Source organism: Anopheles darlingi, chromosome 2 (genome assembly GCF_943734745.1).
Source record: "Anopheles darlingi chromosome 2, idAnoDarlMG_H_01, whole genome shotgun sequence".
NCBI classification, from domain to species: domain Eukaryota; kingdom Metazoa; phylum Arthropoda; class Insecta; order Diptera; family Culicidae; genus Anopheles; species Anopheles darlingi.
Genome location: NC_064874.1, coordinates 23,427,863 through 23,444,920, shown reverse-complemented (window position 1 = coordinate 23,444,920; position 17,058 = coordinate 23,427,863). Strand labels below are relative to the sequence as shown.

At 47.1% G+C, this 17,058-nt stretch overlaps 2 protein-coding genes across 2 annotated transcripts in view; one reads left to right on the top strand and one right to left on the bottom strand.

Moving 5' to 3' along the window:
* LOC125950184 (protein fem-1 homolog CG6966) overlaps window positions 1–17,058 on the top strand; it is a 49,365-nt gene that overhangs the window by 10,387 nt on the left and 21,920 nt on the right. The window lies entirely within an intron of this gene.
* The window catches only part of LOC125950219 (uncharacterized), a 486,985-nt gene continuing 485,909 nt past the window's right edge, over window positions 15,983–17,058 (bottom strand). Inside the window, exon 3 of the mRNA XM_049677988.1 lies at window positions 15,983–17,026. Coding sequence (XP_049533945.1) covers window positions 16,493–17,026 — 534 coding nt within the window. The 3' untranslated portion in view covers window positions 15,983–16,492. The remainder of the gene's footprint in view (window positions 17,027–17,058) is intronic.

The following is a 17,058-nucleotide window of genomic DNA, read 5'->3' as shown; positions in this document are numbered from 1 at the left end:
GCGGAAGAGAGGAAGAAACCAAATGCTGTGGTCTCATCGTTCGGTGATGGCAGGGGGGGAGGGGCATCTTTCGTTATGCTAATAGGCGTGATTCTCGATCGGCAGCAGGTGTTGTGAGAGACTTGGCGTCAATGATCTACCACAATCGCCGATCGTTCGTTCGTTCATTCGGTTGACACTCGTTTGGTAGAAAGTGGGATGATGAGATTTCGTGGAGTAGAATTTATTTTTAAAATGCTTTTTAACTTGAATTGAAGTTAAACTAAAACTCAAACTAACTGTTTCCTTTCTCTTCTCTTTTCTTCGCACAGGTATGCATCATCTTTCATCACATCATTATTGCTAAATTTTGCGACAAATGGATTAGGGATTGCTCCAGAAACTGTAAGTCGTTCCGTTGGTTTGATATTGACCCCATGGTTAGTGTCCCAAGAGCACAGCATAACGAGAGCATGGTAAATTGCTTTACCGCCATGCGATGCTGCGTTAAGTAACACACACACACACACGCGCCACTTTTAGAAAGCAAAAACTAAAGGGTGTCTACCATAAAAATGCAATAGAAACGAGATCTCTTTCACGCCCGATCGTCGTCAATCCCAACCCCCAAGGTGAGCCGAAGCGCGGAAAATCAATAATACAGCCATTCGATTAGAAAAACAAAAGCAAGAAGAAGGAAAACCAAACCACAATGGATAAGAGTGCGCGCGGCTGGCTGGACAAGCAAAAGAAGAAGAAGAAGAAGTGCTTCAATGGAATAGGAGAAAGGGGGTGGCGGTGCGCAAACGACCACGAAAAACGCATCCACCGGTTGCGCAACAATTACTCAACCAATCGCCACCGACAAAAAGGTGCAGCATCTAGCAGCCGGAGATCCGAACGAAATCCGCTCGTGTCCGCGTCACTTGCAGACTCTGATCGAATTCATTGGTTCAAATACTTGGACTCCCTGAGTCCAGGTCGGGGTCGAGTAACAATTGGAGCAGGAGGCTCTACGGATGGATACGTAACGGGAAGAAGTTTTAAAATTAAGTCAGCCAGCGGGCACCAGCATATATGCTGTCCATAAGCTGGTCCGTGACACCACCGGCCACATGAGTGATTGCTTGCGGTCACCGAAGGTTCATATTACGCAGGCAAAAATGGGTTGCTGACTTGATGGGGAGGGAGGGGGGGGGGGGGTTTGCATGATGTCGCTTGTTACGAGGAATGTTACGCTTGACAAGCGAGTTGTTCATTCTTCTTGTGTACTGTTAAATTTAGTCGACAAATATCGATCGTCTAGATGCTGTGTTCTTGGATTATATGTTGTAAAGAAACTCCTCAGAAATCATCAAATGTTATGCGACAAAAAAAAAAGGGCCCAAGAAGCACATGGCGAAGGTTGACCTGATTTGAATGCTGGTGGCATGTCTCACCAAAAGAAGAAGAAAAAATAGAAACACCCCAAAACGGAACGCTTCATTGCAAATCACAATCCAATTGCATAATGGACCCGACCGAACAGCATGTCGGGCGGACGGTATGTTAGCGGCCGCAGCGTAACGCTCTCACACGCTTTCTGGCACCTCGCTGGCCACGTAGAACATCAACGAAACTGCGGCTCAATGAGCGCGTAACACCGAAATATGCATTTGGCCCAGTTCCAACGAGAAATACTCCTCATACCTTCCCCGTGTTAGTAGAACGTTCGATCGCTTTACAGGCCGAGTTTTTTGTGTGATATTTTTTGGTTTTTTGATTCATTCTGGTGCCCTCCTGTGCCTGTGTACTGGTGATACCACAATCTGCAGCACGGCGCACGGGATGGGCGTTCGCGTTCCCCCCATTTCCTGAATCCAACCGTTGTGACTGAACGTTGTGCGAAGTGTTTCACTCGCACATCCCGAATGTGATCTTATTTTAGAACGTATATTTGTATTTTTCATTCGCAAACCATCGGTTGTGCGTCCCGCCCGTCTGTGTGTGTGTGTGTGTCTGTCTGGTTGATTCCACGGGATGTGATATGCTGTGCCGTGCAGTAGTGCTCGAATCGAAACAAGAGTTGATTTCTTGTTTGTCTAGACTCTATAGTGTGTCCGTGTGTGTGTGTGATGAAACTGTTCGATGTAGATCACAAGCATAGAGCATATGCTCGTGGCACATGGCCTGTACCTATGTATAATCCATCGTCTGCGAAAACCTCTTTTCTTTCTCTTCTGCGCCGGCATCAATCCTGCGCCTCCTGACTCATCCCCATGGATCGCAACTCTTCGGACGCGGACTCTGCGGTTCAACGATCTTCCTTGAACCTAGCATCTTCTTTTACTCTTGTTTGTCTGGTTCGCAGAAAGGAGAGAACAGTACACTCAAGACGTAGTCCAAACAGATGCCTGGCATGAAGCACGCACGGGCAACGCGCCTTGATCGAGATCATGTTCCTCTTGAAGCCGTGTGCTTACCGATCGCTGTGGCCAATTGGTTCTTCAGCAAGTTCAGCATCTTTAGTACAAAGTGTGTTACTTGTTGGGTTGATGCACACAGGCGGCTGCAATCGTGCTGCTCGTGATCGTCACTCGTGACGAATCGCTTCGGCACGCAATTTCCGCGTTCACATTATTCGCGCGATCTTGGATTCTGCTGCCGCCGGTTCGATTCCGCCTGTTAAAGGTACTTTCTTACGATTGGGGGAGCCTTTCGTTCCCGACGATCCCGGCAAAACCGGTTGTTGGGGGAATGGAGAGTTATTGTATAGTATCCGGATGAGCGCAAGTGTGTTGCGTTGCGTTCGTGATGGCGGGCACCCCTAGGGTACGGATTATTGTCCATTTACGAGCGAATATTCCGAGGAAGTGGTTACTTAAATTGCACTAAAGCACTGGTACGTGCTGTGCACCGCATAACATCACAACATCGAGCGAGGTCGCAACGAGGTCCACTGTGATGAGTTAGTTTGCTAGAGACATAATTTACAAGACATGCTGTAACATATATTACTGTATTACATACCCACTCTAGCACTCGGGAGAGAGTGTTCTTACGTGGGAAGGCACACTAGAAGGGGACAGTAGCGCTCAATGCCGGATGATGCCCGACACTAAGTGACAGCAGAAAGTATGAAGATTTGTCGGCTTTCTTCGCCTGGCGAAGTGTAAGTTGCGTAACTGTGCATTCGACTAGACCACCACGAACTGTCAGGCCGCTGCACTAGTAGCAGTATAGTCTGGACTATAACGAGGACCACGAGCGGCAGCTGCAGCAGCAGTATTACTGGGGCCGGTAGCAGCACCATTTATTGTTGGCATTCCCCTTCCCATCGCACCCGTTGTTAAGAAGGTGAAGTAAGACTTTGTAAGACGGATGAATGGCGGTGGCTCCCAAAAACCAATTAAATTGGTTTTGTTCCCGTTTCAGTCAGTAAAAGCCGGTAAACGCTGTGATGGAGCTTAGGCTGAAAAGGTTTGGTGCGCGCCATCCTGCCTAAATCGTGATCGGATGATCGAGTAGCATCGATCCAGTACTTGCCGTGTGTTTAAGATCGATATTAGTATTGAGATTTCACATCACTCGAGGCAACTTGTTAGGGTTGTTTAGATAGTTCAACCGTCTTGAGTTACGTGACGGAAAGACGAATAGGTCTTTAGGGAGTACACTGCTTGTCTGCCTGCCTTGCAGCAGTGCAGCAGCTGCATCTGCCGGTTTTGCATTAATGGCATAACAAGCTGACGGTGCTGCTCTTCCCATGTTGCGACGCTTCGTTCCAATGATTCGACAATTTCTGCGCTGCTCTGCTGCCACCGTCCGCGAGGTCTCGATGTCACGGTAGGAAGGTTTTGCTTTGTGGCTTTCGGGCGTAGAAGCTCCCACAGCGTGCCGGCGTGCCACTGGTTGCGTCTGTGCAATTTGCGTTTATCTAATCATCCCGCTGATAAATTAGATATCAAACTGACCAATTACGAGACGGGCGAGACGAACAGTTTGCCTAAAAATGATTATGATGATGATGATGGTAGTGCTGATGGTGGTAGATGCAACATAATCTGTGTTTGTTTTGTCCGCCTTTACGTCATCATCTCGATACTGTTAACGATCTGTTTTTCGGGCTACTTTCCCATCGCATAGCAGCATAATGGGGTTGGAATAAAATAAATTCCTCCCACGGACACACGCCGACGTTTGTCGGTGCTTTGTCGGTTGGCTCAGTTGCCAGCGTTGCACTTTTCGTATGACTCAGCTCGGTCGTCTCGTTTGGCGCACCCTGAGAGAACCCTCAAAACCGTCGTCTTATGATTCTTTTCTTCTTTTCGCGCTCGAGAGCATTCCATGCGGTTCGAATGTGAGTCAGTCCAGCCTTTTTAGCATGAAACAGCGTACTGTCGTCAGACAGTCTGGCGATGGAGGCCAGTTGCCAGTTGTTGCTGGCAGATCGATGCTTTGTGTGTCTGTGTGTGTGTCTCTGTGTGTACTCAACAAAGAGCGACAAAGAGCACGAACAGCAGTACTACGTTGGTGGCTGTTGCATGGATTCGTTTTGTGTTCAAAGCAAAAGGTTAGTCGCTGCAAATGGAACTGGTTGGTCGATTGGAAGGCTGAGTAGTAGTGAGCATTAGAAAGGATTAGAGGGTTGTTATAGTAAGGCACGTAAATTCCCTGTACGCGAGAGACCCCTAGAGTCACAAGCACCATAATCAGCGACGCGGGTGCTGCAACCATTCGAGTGTTTATTGAACTGTTGGAGCCGAACGATCGATACTACAGAACCCTCAGCGAATGTCGTATTCGCCATTAATTACCTGCTTACCATTACCATTACCTAGCCCCCAAACCTAGAGGCTGATTACAATCTTGGGCACGCGAATGCTTTTGCGTCGTTTAACCGCGGATGCAAAGCATAACAAACCGCCGACTGCTATATGCACCTTTCCGAGGGGCGAGAGAGAGAGAGCAAGAGAGAGAGTAGGGATCTGTTGGTTGCTAGTTGATGTGTGTCCCCTGCAGTTGGCTATCTATCTCTCTGGTTCAGTCAAACTCAGTCACAAACCAACGGAACTAAGAATAGACAACAGGGAGGAAGCAAAAAATATCCCAACCAACTGACGATTGACCGATGCGTCCGCTACGTCGTTTGCTATGGTGTTGGTGCTGCTCTGGTGTGGTGTGACAGTCGCCAAGAGTGAATGCGCCTGGGAAAAGTGCATGTTTATCATCCTCCCTTTCACTGCAACAATCGGCTCTATGTTGCTGCATAGGTCTGGTACTCGTTGTTACGTTGGAGCAGGAGCGGCACCATCACCATCACCACCACCATCGTCGCTGCTGCTGCGGTGAGGTGAAAACAGATGATTATGAGCTGAGTCCGGAAGTGACCTGAATCCGACAGCCCCTTGCACCGACCTGTCTCTGGTTGCGTTCTACGCGAGGGATGAAATTAGAGCACAAGTGTGGTCGTTGTATGTGTATGTGTGTGTGTGTTTTGTTTTTATTTTTTCTCCCCGATCCCGGTACTAGTGGCGTTCCCATTGTAGAACACAGATGCTCCGATGTTCCGTGGCACCATCTGAAAAAAAAACGGTTCTGTTTTTGCTGCAATCTTTCTCCGCCGTCACAGGGAAGGGGAAAAGGAAAGAGGGAGAACTGTTTGCTGAGCAGCAGACAACTCGGTTTATGGTGGGATTTTGCTAGTATTTTGTTTAGATTAAACGTTGGAACTTTCACCGGATCGTCGAACAACAAGGGGCACGGCTTTTCGGAGAATATATCCATCCTCCACGTGTCGATTTGTTTGACCAAAATGACGCGGTTTGTAAATAATATTTTCTGGGGGAATTTAAAAATAGATTTTTTTTGTTTGCCCAGACAGACCAACCGATCGAGGACACTGTTCTCAGGAATTGCATAGTAGCTGGCATCCATCATTTTTTATTCAATTTTATGGTCCCTATCTTTAGTATATCAAATGATTACAACACTGTTTCTCTACGATGAACGCTAGAAAGACATTTAAAATTTGCTCCAAAGGTTGCAGTAACTTGATGATCCAACAGTAAGCAATTAATTTTAAAGTTTATCGAGTGCTTTTAGCACGTCAATCATTGAAATTGAATATCGATCCGCTTACTCATAGTCGCTGTTCCGTAACCATAACATGGCGCGGGTAAGGGCTTCTGGCGTCCAATGTGATGCCTAACACACACACACTCTCGCTCTCTCCGGATGGTTTACCTCATAAAATAACCTTCTTTCGATGGTTTCACTTTGCAGAATGTTCTTTCACGTCTGGCAAGCTCTTGCACAAGACCACGAAGCCCTTTAATTTAAAGTCGCAGTCGCAAAGGGCTAAGGCAAAAGTTACAAATTGTAGCAAAGTTATCTAAATCAAAGCAATGTAAATAGGAAACCCGTTTGAATGATTAAACCTTATGCACCTTCACGCGCTTCACTCACTCTCTCTCTGCTTCTCACTATCTCGCTCTTCAAACTTCCCTTCAAATGTCCCTCAAACCCCCTTCCCATCGCGTGGCCTGTGTGTGTGTGTTTAAGGGTTCACCGATGTGTGCAAGGTAGCAGCAGTGTAGCAACACTCTCGTTTATTTACTGACTATAAATAAGTACCCAAAGCCCAACGCACACCAGGCCCCTTTACACCGTTGGAAGTCACCCTCGAAGAAGGGCGGTTGGTGGGGTTATTGAAAAGAAAAAGAAAAGAAAAAAGGGAGAGTGAAGCCCAGTGACTGTCGCGCACCGCTGACTCATATAGACATGCCATGCAAGCCGAGGGTCACCGATTTCGGAACGATAAGGGTCCTGACCCCGCCCCCCGCCGTCGAACGGTCAAGTTTACATTCAAGATAAGCGCCACGCCGGATGGACGGGCCCCTCCCGTGCACTGACATTGAACTCAATCGATCGCCACCGTCACCGGCGCCGCCACCACCACCACCAACTCCCCGGTGTTGGGTTCGAGTTTTCGGCTACATAAATTAAAGTGTCGCAAAAGTGGAAGTTGCCCTCGCTGCCGCGCATGTGTGTGTGTGTATGCGAGGTTTCGTAACGTTTGGGCGCGCGATGGTCGAAAAAGGCTTCTTCCTCTCAGCCAGTGGCCTGACCTTCGCGTGAAGACGAAGCTGCTTGACAGGCCCGGGGGCCTCATCTCTCCGAGAGCTCTTAACGGTGCTACTCGAGCGAACGATCGATCGATCGATACGGGACGGGACGGGATGGAGCCTGCTCAAGCTTTTGGGGTATTGGAAAGGTCAGTTAATTTGCATCCCGGGGTGGGTCCAACCGATGCTGTACCAGGTTTCAGTCTCCGCAGACTGTGTTGTAGCAGGCAGGGAGGGGGTCTTAAGATATGTAGCGTCTTTCGCTCGCGTGGCTGTGGCGGAGAAATGTCTAAAAACTGGTCACCTTAATTATATGTGTTCGAGTTGCGAGAAGGAGAAGGAATGGGAGGGGAAATGCAGGCCAAGGTCCTGCGCTTGTATGGGAGAGTTTGTGTTCGTCTCGGAGTTTGGGGGATGTCGTCACGTGTTGAAACTCTCACCTCTCGCTACTGACGTCGTACGACGACGAGCCTCGGAGCCGAAGCGAAACACTTTCGCTGTCTAGTTTGTCTGTGTGTTTCGTTTGCAACTATCCGGCGGGGAGGGAGGGAAGAGCGGGTTGAGGGGGAGCTTCGCGCATCTTCGAAACCTTTTATCGCCATTCGCCATTATTTGAACGACCCCCGGGGGTCGGCGAAGATGCGTTTCCGCATGACGCGCTTCCGCTTGCTGCTTCTTTCGGCTCGACGAGGACTAATGATGCTACTTTAATGCGGTTCAGCCGCCAACGACGCACACGCACGCGTGCATGAATGATCGTAATGGACAGTGAAATCGGGTGCCATCCGTCGACTTTCCATTTTGTTTCTCTGGCGGCTCCGAATTGATATGCCGGCGGCACACCGGCACGGGTCTTATCAATTTTTCGAACCAATCTTTTCGATATGTGGTGCCGGATATGCACGCACTGATGGTCCTGGCCTCGCCTGTGGCCACCACGTGTGAACTCCAGCTCCGAAGTCATTTCGTTTTCTTTTTGTAGAAAAAAACCCGGAGATGATTATGCTTATGAGGCAGCTGAAGAGCAACTTTTTATCTCACAACCATCTCGTCATCGTCAGCAGTACACCCGGTCATACGCCAGCTGAAGCAAAATTTCACTGACACTGCTCGTAATTGAATTATCGTGTACGGCCTGCGGTAGTGCGGATAACAAATATTTTAATAATACAGCATAAATAGAGTACTTATCAAATGTGTTTTTGTAAAGTGGAATTTATTGTTTTCCATGTTTGATGAGTTCCTGATGTTGGGAGCATTAATTTCTCTAGATAAAAGTGTCGCTGCTACTTAAGCAAGACACGACAGATTCATCGAATAAATGTCGATAAACGAAGGACTGGTGAGTTTAGATGTCCACCATCATCACCTGACATTCTGCTTCGTTTGTTTACGGCCACCGTACAGCTTTGACCTCAATAGCGGAACTATTCCGTATGCAGGAAACGGCTCGCGAAGCATTCTAGAATGTAACGGACCACCGGCCGGGTTTTTGCCTTGAGCGCTACGATCTACGATCTGGCTTATTGGAGCTACGTATTACGTTGCACTTTACGCACTACTCTCTCGACCTCTCTCTCCCTCTCTGTGTCTCTCTACACCATCATTAGCTGTGGTGCGTTGTTACGGTGCGTAGTAACTGCGAGACTCGGGCGAGGTATAGCTACTGGCAAAACTACATTCAACAAGCGCGTTAGCCAGAAGGCATCGGTAGTAGTATCGGATCGGTGCAAGTCAATCATTGGCACCGTCAGGTGGAAAGAAAGATCGAGGCAAGGAGTTTCCTTTAAGGGGGGGCTTCGGTATTTTATTTTATTTTTTCACTTTTACTTTTTATATTTTTTTATGAATGCTTATTCTTTCAAGAGTATTGTGTAAAATATTGGGATCAATCGAAGCAAAACTGACAAAGATATTGATTTTTGAAAATCCGCCTTTCATACAAGGCACAAAGCATTTCGCGACTTTGAATTGCGTTTCCCAAAACCTGCGTTTTCAAAGTCGGTGCCCATCGTAGCATAAAAACTATTGGACTGATCGATTTGAAATTTTGAACATATAATCTGTACACTATTTGCCAGGTAGCCCCGTCGAGTTTTTATAAAAATTGTTCATACTTTTTTTTAAATAATTTTTATAATTATGTAAAGTGTCGTTTTTTGAGGCAATATCGAAAAAACGGCACTTTTTCAACTTCAAAAATCTGCCAAAAATCGAAAAATAGGAAATGTTACAATAACTCGACGGGGCTACCTGGATAAACTTATAAGCTAACAAAAGAATATTCATTTGAATATTTCTGATGACCCAGCACGTGGCTATGATGGGCACCGCAAAAAGTACATTTTTGTAAACTTGCCTTTCTAGACTGGATGCTATGAACGTAGTTTTGAACAAATCTTCCCCAAAATAGAGCCAATAATTCTTGAAAAGTTGTAGTTTAATATGATATTGTTTTGAAAAAAATTAGTTGGATGGTTTCTTCACTAAAAATCGTTAAAAATAAGCCGTTTTTTGACCCGAAATAACCAAAGCCCCCCCTTAAGTGACCTTCGCGTCTGGCCGCCGCGGTCTACCTGAGGAGCATAACGTGTAGGTAGGAGAGGGTTCTTCTAGTCCTCGTGTTGGTAACAGTAACGGTACCGGTCTTTAAGGTGACTTTGGCAACTACCAAGAACCGACCTGAGATGACCAGAAGGAGGAGGGGCGTAAGTGCCTCACAATTAACGAGCGACCTGAACTGAACGGTGGTCCATTAGTGGTGCTTAAACAGCATTTTAACTTCGAGTCGTACAAGAGTTTTTTTGTCTTTGTATCTATTAAAAATGCTGCTCATCCATCCTTAGATATGTAAAAAAGGTTAAGTTTTTGTCGGTTCTTGTGTCTTTTGTGGAAATGCTCGAGCGAGCATTTGTAATACGTGGAGACTTAACTATTGGACCAGAATTTCAAAACAAGTAATCAAACTAATCTTATATATACAGTTCCATAAGATATTCATACGTTAAGAACAAAGTCGACAAAATTTGGTTTAGGTATCTCTGGGCCACTTCACCTTCCCAAAAAAGTACAGAACACGAAGCCGTCTCTCGGTCCCAAGTGTCACTAATTGATTGCCGCGCGTGTGCCTCGAGCGGATACACCGGTGCGCGCATTACATTGCAATTTTAAACACCGATATAGAACCCACGTGAACCGATTTGTGTTTGTTTACGTTCACTAAATTTAACACCGATCGCATCGCCATCCCACACCCCACCCTATGATGATCGTGGTGTGGTGTGCACACGAGGAAGCGATCTGAACTGCAACACTGCAGTTTACTGCAGCAGCAGCAGCAGCAGCAGCTGAACATCATTTTGCAACTTTTGACATTGAAAAGTAGCACCAAGCAAGGGAAGGAGGAGGAGCATGCGAAAGGGATGGTTGATGATCGAGTGGATTGGTTCGAAGCGACGAAACCACGATAACAGCTGCTGGTGCCGGTGGGTGTTTGGGACACACATTTGAGAGCATCTTTTCGTTGGCAAAGGGTTGCCAACACGCCCGCTACTACTCCTAAGGGAGGCGGAGAGGCTGATGTAACACGATGCTGATGCAACGAGACGAAAGCGGACCCGTAGCCAACCGCTAAAAAAAAATCAATCTTAGAACGATAGTCCTGAAAAGCGTGGAGGGGTTTTCCCCTTTTTTTCCACTATCGCCGCCCCCCTTTCTATGTGGTTTGCCATCGATTTTCTCGATACTGCAACAAAATGTAGGTTTCTCGCAATGGAAAGTTATGTTTCCGTTTTGTTCCACTCTTTTACTTTTTTATGCTTTTGCTTTTTTGTTTGCTGAAAACTCACAATTTCCCAGCACGGCCCCGGGGAGTTTGAGGTTTTTCCGTATGTTATAGAGAGAAAAAAAAAAGAAAAATCCCTTTTCAACGACACGAATGCCGCGCCGGCGAAGCAGAACACTGACGGTATTTGGCGAAGACGACTAGGTGAACTGTCATGCAACCGACCTGGTTCCCGATTGGAGTTCAACTTCACTATCAGCCACCACCCCCTTTCGGCGGCGGCGGCGGCTCAAAGACATGGCGCTTGACAGCTGGGTTGATTGAAAAGTATGCTGCTCGCTCGAGCATACTAACTCTTCTTTCAAATAATGTTACCGTGTTCCTACTACTTATTTTTCTTCGTACTGTTCATTGTACTTTCATTCTCCTGCAGGGTTTTTGTGTGTCGCGCACAAGACACCTCCGCGGCCATTGTTGACCTGATTCCCTCTCGGCTCCGAACGCCAAAATCACCAAAAGCGAACACGAGCCACGCCAGTTGGCACTCGATCGAAAATTGAAACCCGCTGGTGTCCTGTCCGCGCGCGCTCGGTGGAACGGTGCCAAGTTTAATTCATCATCAAATGGATGGTTGCCCCCCGGGGGGGTGGTCAGGAGGGAGCACATTAGCGGCGCCCAAAGCGTTGCATTAGCTTTTTCCGAAGGGGTTTTGAGGGGGGGCGAACCGAAAAAACAACAAAGAAAATCTCCAAAAACCAAAAATCGCTCTGGCCAAGTGGTGACCGCCACTTGCATGTGGCTCTCGTGCCCGATGCGTGCTCGTTAAACAAACGTTCATTGGACGCGAATTCGATCCGCCAATTCGTTTGGTTTCTTATGTGCGTATTATGCTTAATTAGTGTGGTCAGATTTTCAACGCTCAATAGTTTCGACGACGACGACGGAAATTGCATCCAATCTTCTCTTGGAGTTCTACTGCGACGGGGCGTTCGAAGCTGTCGCAACGTCGTAACCCCACCATCCGCGAGCGGGCGAGATTTTTTGTTGCATAAACTTTGCGCGAGCAACATTGCAAACGGACAGCGGAACTCCATTAAAAGAGGTCAGTGTGCGCCCAGTGCTTTTCAAGACCGATGATTGGTTCCAATCGATTTTCCGTGACGAAAGCGATTCACTTCGGAGCCGGCAGATGGGTGTTCTTGTGGTGCGGAGTTATGGAAACATCTTTTAATGGAAGTCAAAAAAATTGGTTATTCAGCTCAGCATCATGGAGCAGTAATTTCCGAATTTCAAATGATACACAGATAAAATCGATTTATGATTAGAAAGAAGTGCACTGCACAGCCTTAAACCTCCTAACGAACGAATTGCTTCTGCAGCTTCCTGATTTCCGGGGATTTATCTCCCCCACCCCGGCTCGTCTCAGGTGTTGAATTTCAATCGCCTCGCTGGCAGCGACGGATTTCCAGTGGGTTTGAGAAAGAAAATCCACTCACCACCGGATGCAAATTGTGCCCCCCGGCTCGGGCTCGGGGCATACGCCGGCGGTGAGATTCCTCTACGGAACCGACCGCCGATGCCGGAAGCAGACATGTTCAAGATGCTGTTTCTCAAGCGAAGGAAAAGCGATGCAGCGTCTGGTGCGTGGTGTGTCTGCAGAGTAGCGTATGTAGAGTAGCTTCCGGCCTGCGGCAATGCGCGAAGCGATAAAAGCGGAACCATAACCAAGGGGCGCGGCGAGCGCGCGTGACACAAACACAGAAAAGAAGAAACGCCCAAGACAGAAAACGGTGTATTTAAAGATGAAAACATAAAACATGGACTGGTCTGGTCTGGGGCTTGCTTGCTGCTAGACATCTCAATTACGAACCAGCAAACGAGTCGAGCGTTCGTATAGCATTAGTAGTGGGTTGGTCCAACCTCTTAGCTTGGATCGCACTAGATAAGAGCTCGCCGTCGACGGACGGAGTGTACGAAATAAAGGGTTTTTGGGGTCTACATCTCTGCCGAAGCTTTGGACTTGACGACCTCGCTGACGACGATCAACTTTGACCAGCAATCGTTCCGCAACCGGACCCAGTGGACACTTACGCCACTGGCATACCATACATATGCTGCAAGAGGTGGGGGGTCTTCTGGTTTTGCTTCACTTTCCGGGTGCTTTCCCGTGGCGAGGCGCTGCTGGTCAACTATTAGACCACTACCTACCTCTCTCACCAACATGTTGGTGTCATCTGCGAGTGCTGCGAGTACTGCGAGTGTAATGGTATACGACGGTGGTGGTGATGGTGCTGCTGGGCGTTTTGCTTGAAGGCGAATTCGATGGCGTAATCTTGGCGCTAGGCGGCGGTTTTGCCTTTCCGCCCATTTGCTGCCTCACCAGCACCACCCGGAGCAGCACTTGTCTTAGGCCGGGGCCGGGGTGTTAAATGGTTTTGCAAATGGTTGCAATAATTAGTTTGCCAAACTATTCACCAGCAATTAAAGGATGGTTCAGAGGGAGGCAGGTAGAGTGGGCCACAGCAGCAGCAGCAGCAGCAGCAGGAGCAGCAGCGTTCGCTTTGTTACGTGAGGGGGTAAGAGCATTCTTAATGGTTTTTTTGCGAGATGAGTTGCTAAACTCGCATTTCAGTTCGCATGCCGATCATTTAATTTTAATTATCGACGTGATCTTTGGATTAAAGTTTTATAAAACTGTAATCAGGAAAAGAACTGGATACTGGGCTCTCGTGAGAACGACTTCGGTAACAAACTTATCGAAACAAACCAGGGCAATGTTTTCTATTTGACATTTTCTTTCGGTGTTATATTATCCGCCTATTTTTCGCTAATCACTTTCATTGTTCTCTCTCTCTCTCTCTCTTTCCGTAGGTATGACCCGAACCACGTGCTTCATGCTTTCTACCCGGTTGGCGTAACACTATCAACACCTTTTGCCGAGCTGTGGTTGATTGGTAGAAAGTGAAAGGAGAGAAGGTTTTCCATTTGTATTTACTTTGTATTAGCAATGTCAGCACACTTCTTGGCTAGCATAACTCTTCTTCGCTCTTCGCAAACAGAGCTGCTACATCGGATGGTAAACAGCAGTTCCTCGTTTGCCTCTTCTCTCTCTCTCTCTTTCTCTATCTCTCTGTTTGATCAAAAGTGCATCTTTGTTACCTGGCATACAGCTCCTACTGTTTCGTTTCTTTTGGTATTTGCATCTCTCTGCACGGTGGATGACACATGGTAATGTCGAGGGTCGGTTCCGTGCTGCATGCAACAAGTGCGAGACAGTCATCTGGAAAACTTGTTTATCTTGAAAACAAAAACGCTAGTTGTCGGTCGGTTTTTTTGCGCTCTCTTCATCTGGAAGAGAACTGAAGTGAGATGCAGGGCAGTTTGCAATTTCTCGATGCCGCCTCATGAATTGCTATGAATTTTCATGAGCAATGAATCATAATCATTCAGATGCGAAACGGATGCATTAGGCGTCTCGCAGGGCTGAGAGAAGTTTTACGATGAGAGAGCCTCATCGGGGTGTAGCTATGACGCCAGAGATTGGGCTCTCCCGTGCGTATTGTGTGGTGTAAAATAGCTCGCAGAACATAAATTTATTCGGAAAATATTCATAGGTAAAACCGTTCAAAAGCTGCATCGCAATGACTGTTTATTACCTTTCACTACCGTGTATCCGTTTTGGAAGGTTTATTTTTGCCGTGCCGAGTGCGACCGGCAGAAAAACGGGCACTGCATTAGTCTAGACTAGATGCCGGGTTCATTTTTCAGCACCCAAATTTGTGTGTTTGTGGTTTTCATTTTCTTTTGACCCACTTTTGGAAGCTGCGCTGGCTGCCTACCCGTTGATGAAAATGACCATTAGCAGCAGCCCACCCCAGTGTCACAAATACAGCGACGCAAGGTTTTACTTTGAAGCCCAGTGGTTAGCTAATTGCTAAATTGCTTAAGTTACCTCGCATGTTTTTTTGTCACATAAGTCTATAAAGTACCTAAAGGAAAGTAAATATGGCATTAGCTCGTAGCAAACAAGATGAGACTATACAAAAAAGTATACATAGTTATTTCTGTTAGTATCTCATACAGTTTATTTAGCCTTGCATAACTAATATGACTTGGCAATTTTTATTTCATCCATTAACGATATTATACAAAGCAGCATTGGCCTACAAAATGTATTTTAAACGTCAAGTCAACACGTCCTGTAATTCGCTTGTCGACCATGGAATCATTATAGCCAAAAAACGGATGCTGAAATATGATCCTGTTGAAGGAGCGCAGAAACTAGGTGTCAAATGTGTCAAAGTCAAAGACGTTTCACACCTCGGTATCTGCATCACATGTGAACCCAGGAAGCACCACGGTATGAACTTTATGAAGGCCAAGAGATGAGATGTCTTACATTGTTACTTCTGCGAACGATTTATCGTCACCCCATGGAACTAAGCGGCAATACAATCAATGCCATCCACTAACGGTTTGTTTCCCAAGAAAGATGAAATTAACTTTGCCACCCAACCATTCTTAATATGTGTTTGCTAGTGAATCTCATGAATCACTGGCGCATCTCCTATGTTCAATCTCCCGGCTCAATTGATCCTGCCAGACTGCTTTGCCGTTGTCGTCTTTGTAGACGACAATTGCTGTACCAGCTCGACTCTTGCTCGTGTCTAAGTCTCAACGGCACTGACACCACCGAGTCTCTGTGGCTGTGTATAATTGAAGGACAAATTATCATCCGGAGGACGGAGCAAGAGCTCGTACGACATACGGTCAGAATATCGTCAGCGGATCGGCGCAAATGGAAAGCAAACAGAACGCAAACTTGCCCGCGGGAGACATCGAGCCGACGCCACCGACTGTGTCGGACGTAGAGATTGTGGGGATGGTTCTGGAGAGCAGCATCTCCAACGGTACAGTTGACAATCTATTCCGAGAGGTCCGTTTTCTCTCCGCGGAGAATGAATTTAATTGGCATCACTTAACTGCAGTATGTGGTGGGGCGCGACTCCGGAATAGCGCACTGGCGCGGAGGTCATCATCCGCTGATGCTCGGAATGATTGATGGTGTCGTCGTCAGGCTTGTCGCTTGTTTCCGCGTAAGGGGAGTTTAGCTATGTTTAGTTTTATGCGTATGTTTGGTCTATTTAAAAGGAAACAAGGCATTCAAGATGCAAGACTGTTGAAGACTTTTACAGGGCTTCTATCTAATCTACTCCATAAACCTGTGTTGCATTATTCTACGCACTCGTTCGATGGAATTCTGCACATATAATGGCTGTAAATCATCGTACTATTTGCTTCTGTTTTTGCGTCAAAAGTACATACGGATGTGATTCACTTCCTTCTGCTCGCGAGCAGCGTAGATCATATAGTGGGCATCTTAAAATAGAACGCAATGGGTGATGCGCCGGTTTTCCCATTTCCTCATGCCCGACCTTATTCTACAGCTGAGAGAAATACGCTTGTGAGGTGTAAAGCACACCTAACTTGAACTCCGGAGGTGTACTTCCTTGTTTACAGCAAGTATAAGGTGTCGAATAATTGAGGTGCAGCTATAATCGAACGACGACGACGATGAGAAAGATGGCAGTAATTTTCGAACATTGTTGTTAAGACTACGCTACGCCTAGCCGCTAGCTGGTGCGAGGAATGATTTTAAAAAGTTCCTAAAAAGCCTTATTGTCGTCACCAGTAGATTGGTCTCTCCAGCGTTTCCATCCATCTCGCTCGGAACCGCCATGCTTTCGTCCACCGGCACTCCGTTAATGAGGTACGTGTTAAGAGTGAGATTGGAGATGTTTGCCGGCAGTCGAATAATGTGTTCACCGATGGAAATGTAGGAACCACCGGTATCAGCTTCTGCATCATCACCACCACTACCTCCGTCACCGAGGTCGTTCAGGTTGAGAAACGTGTTAGCAACTGAACGGCGCTGCCGATTCACGTTGATCTGCACGTTCGTTATGTTGGTACCGTAATCATCGAGCCCGGTCGAAGTGTTGACGCGATTGCCGATCGCAACCGAAACGTTCGAAGAGTTCGATGCACCGCTGGAGGCGGAGGAGCTGGTACTGCCGGAAGTGCTCGATGTGCTCGTCGGGAAGTTGGGGAAACTCCAGGGTAGAAACCAAAATATCGGGGCAGCCAGTAACGGTTGAGCCTACGGTTGGTTCAGAAGATTGAATATGTTTA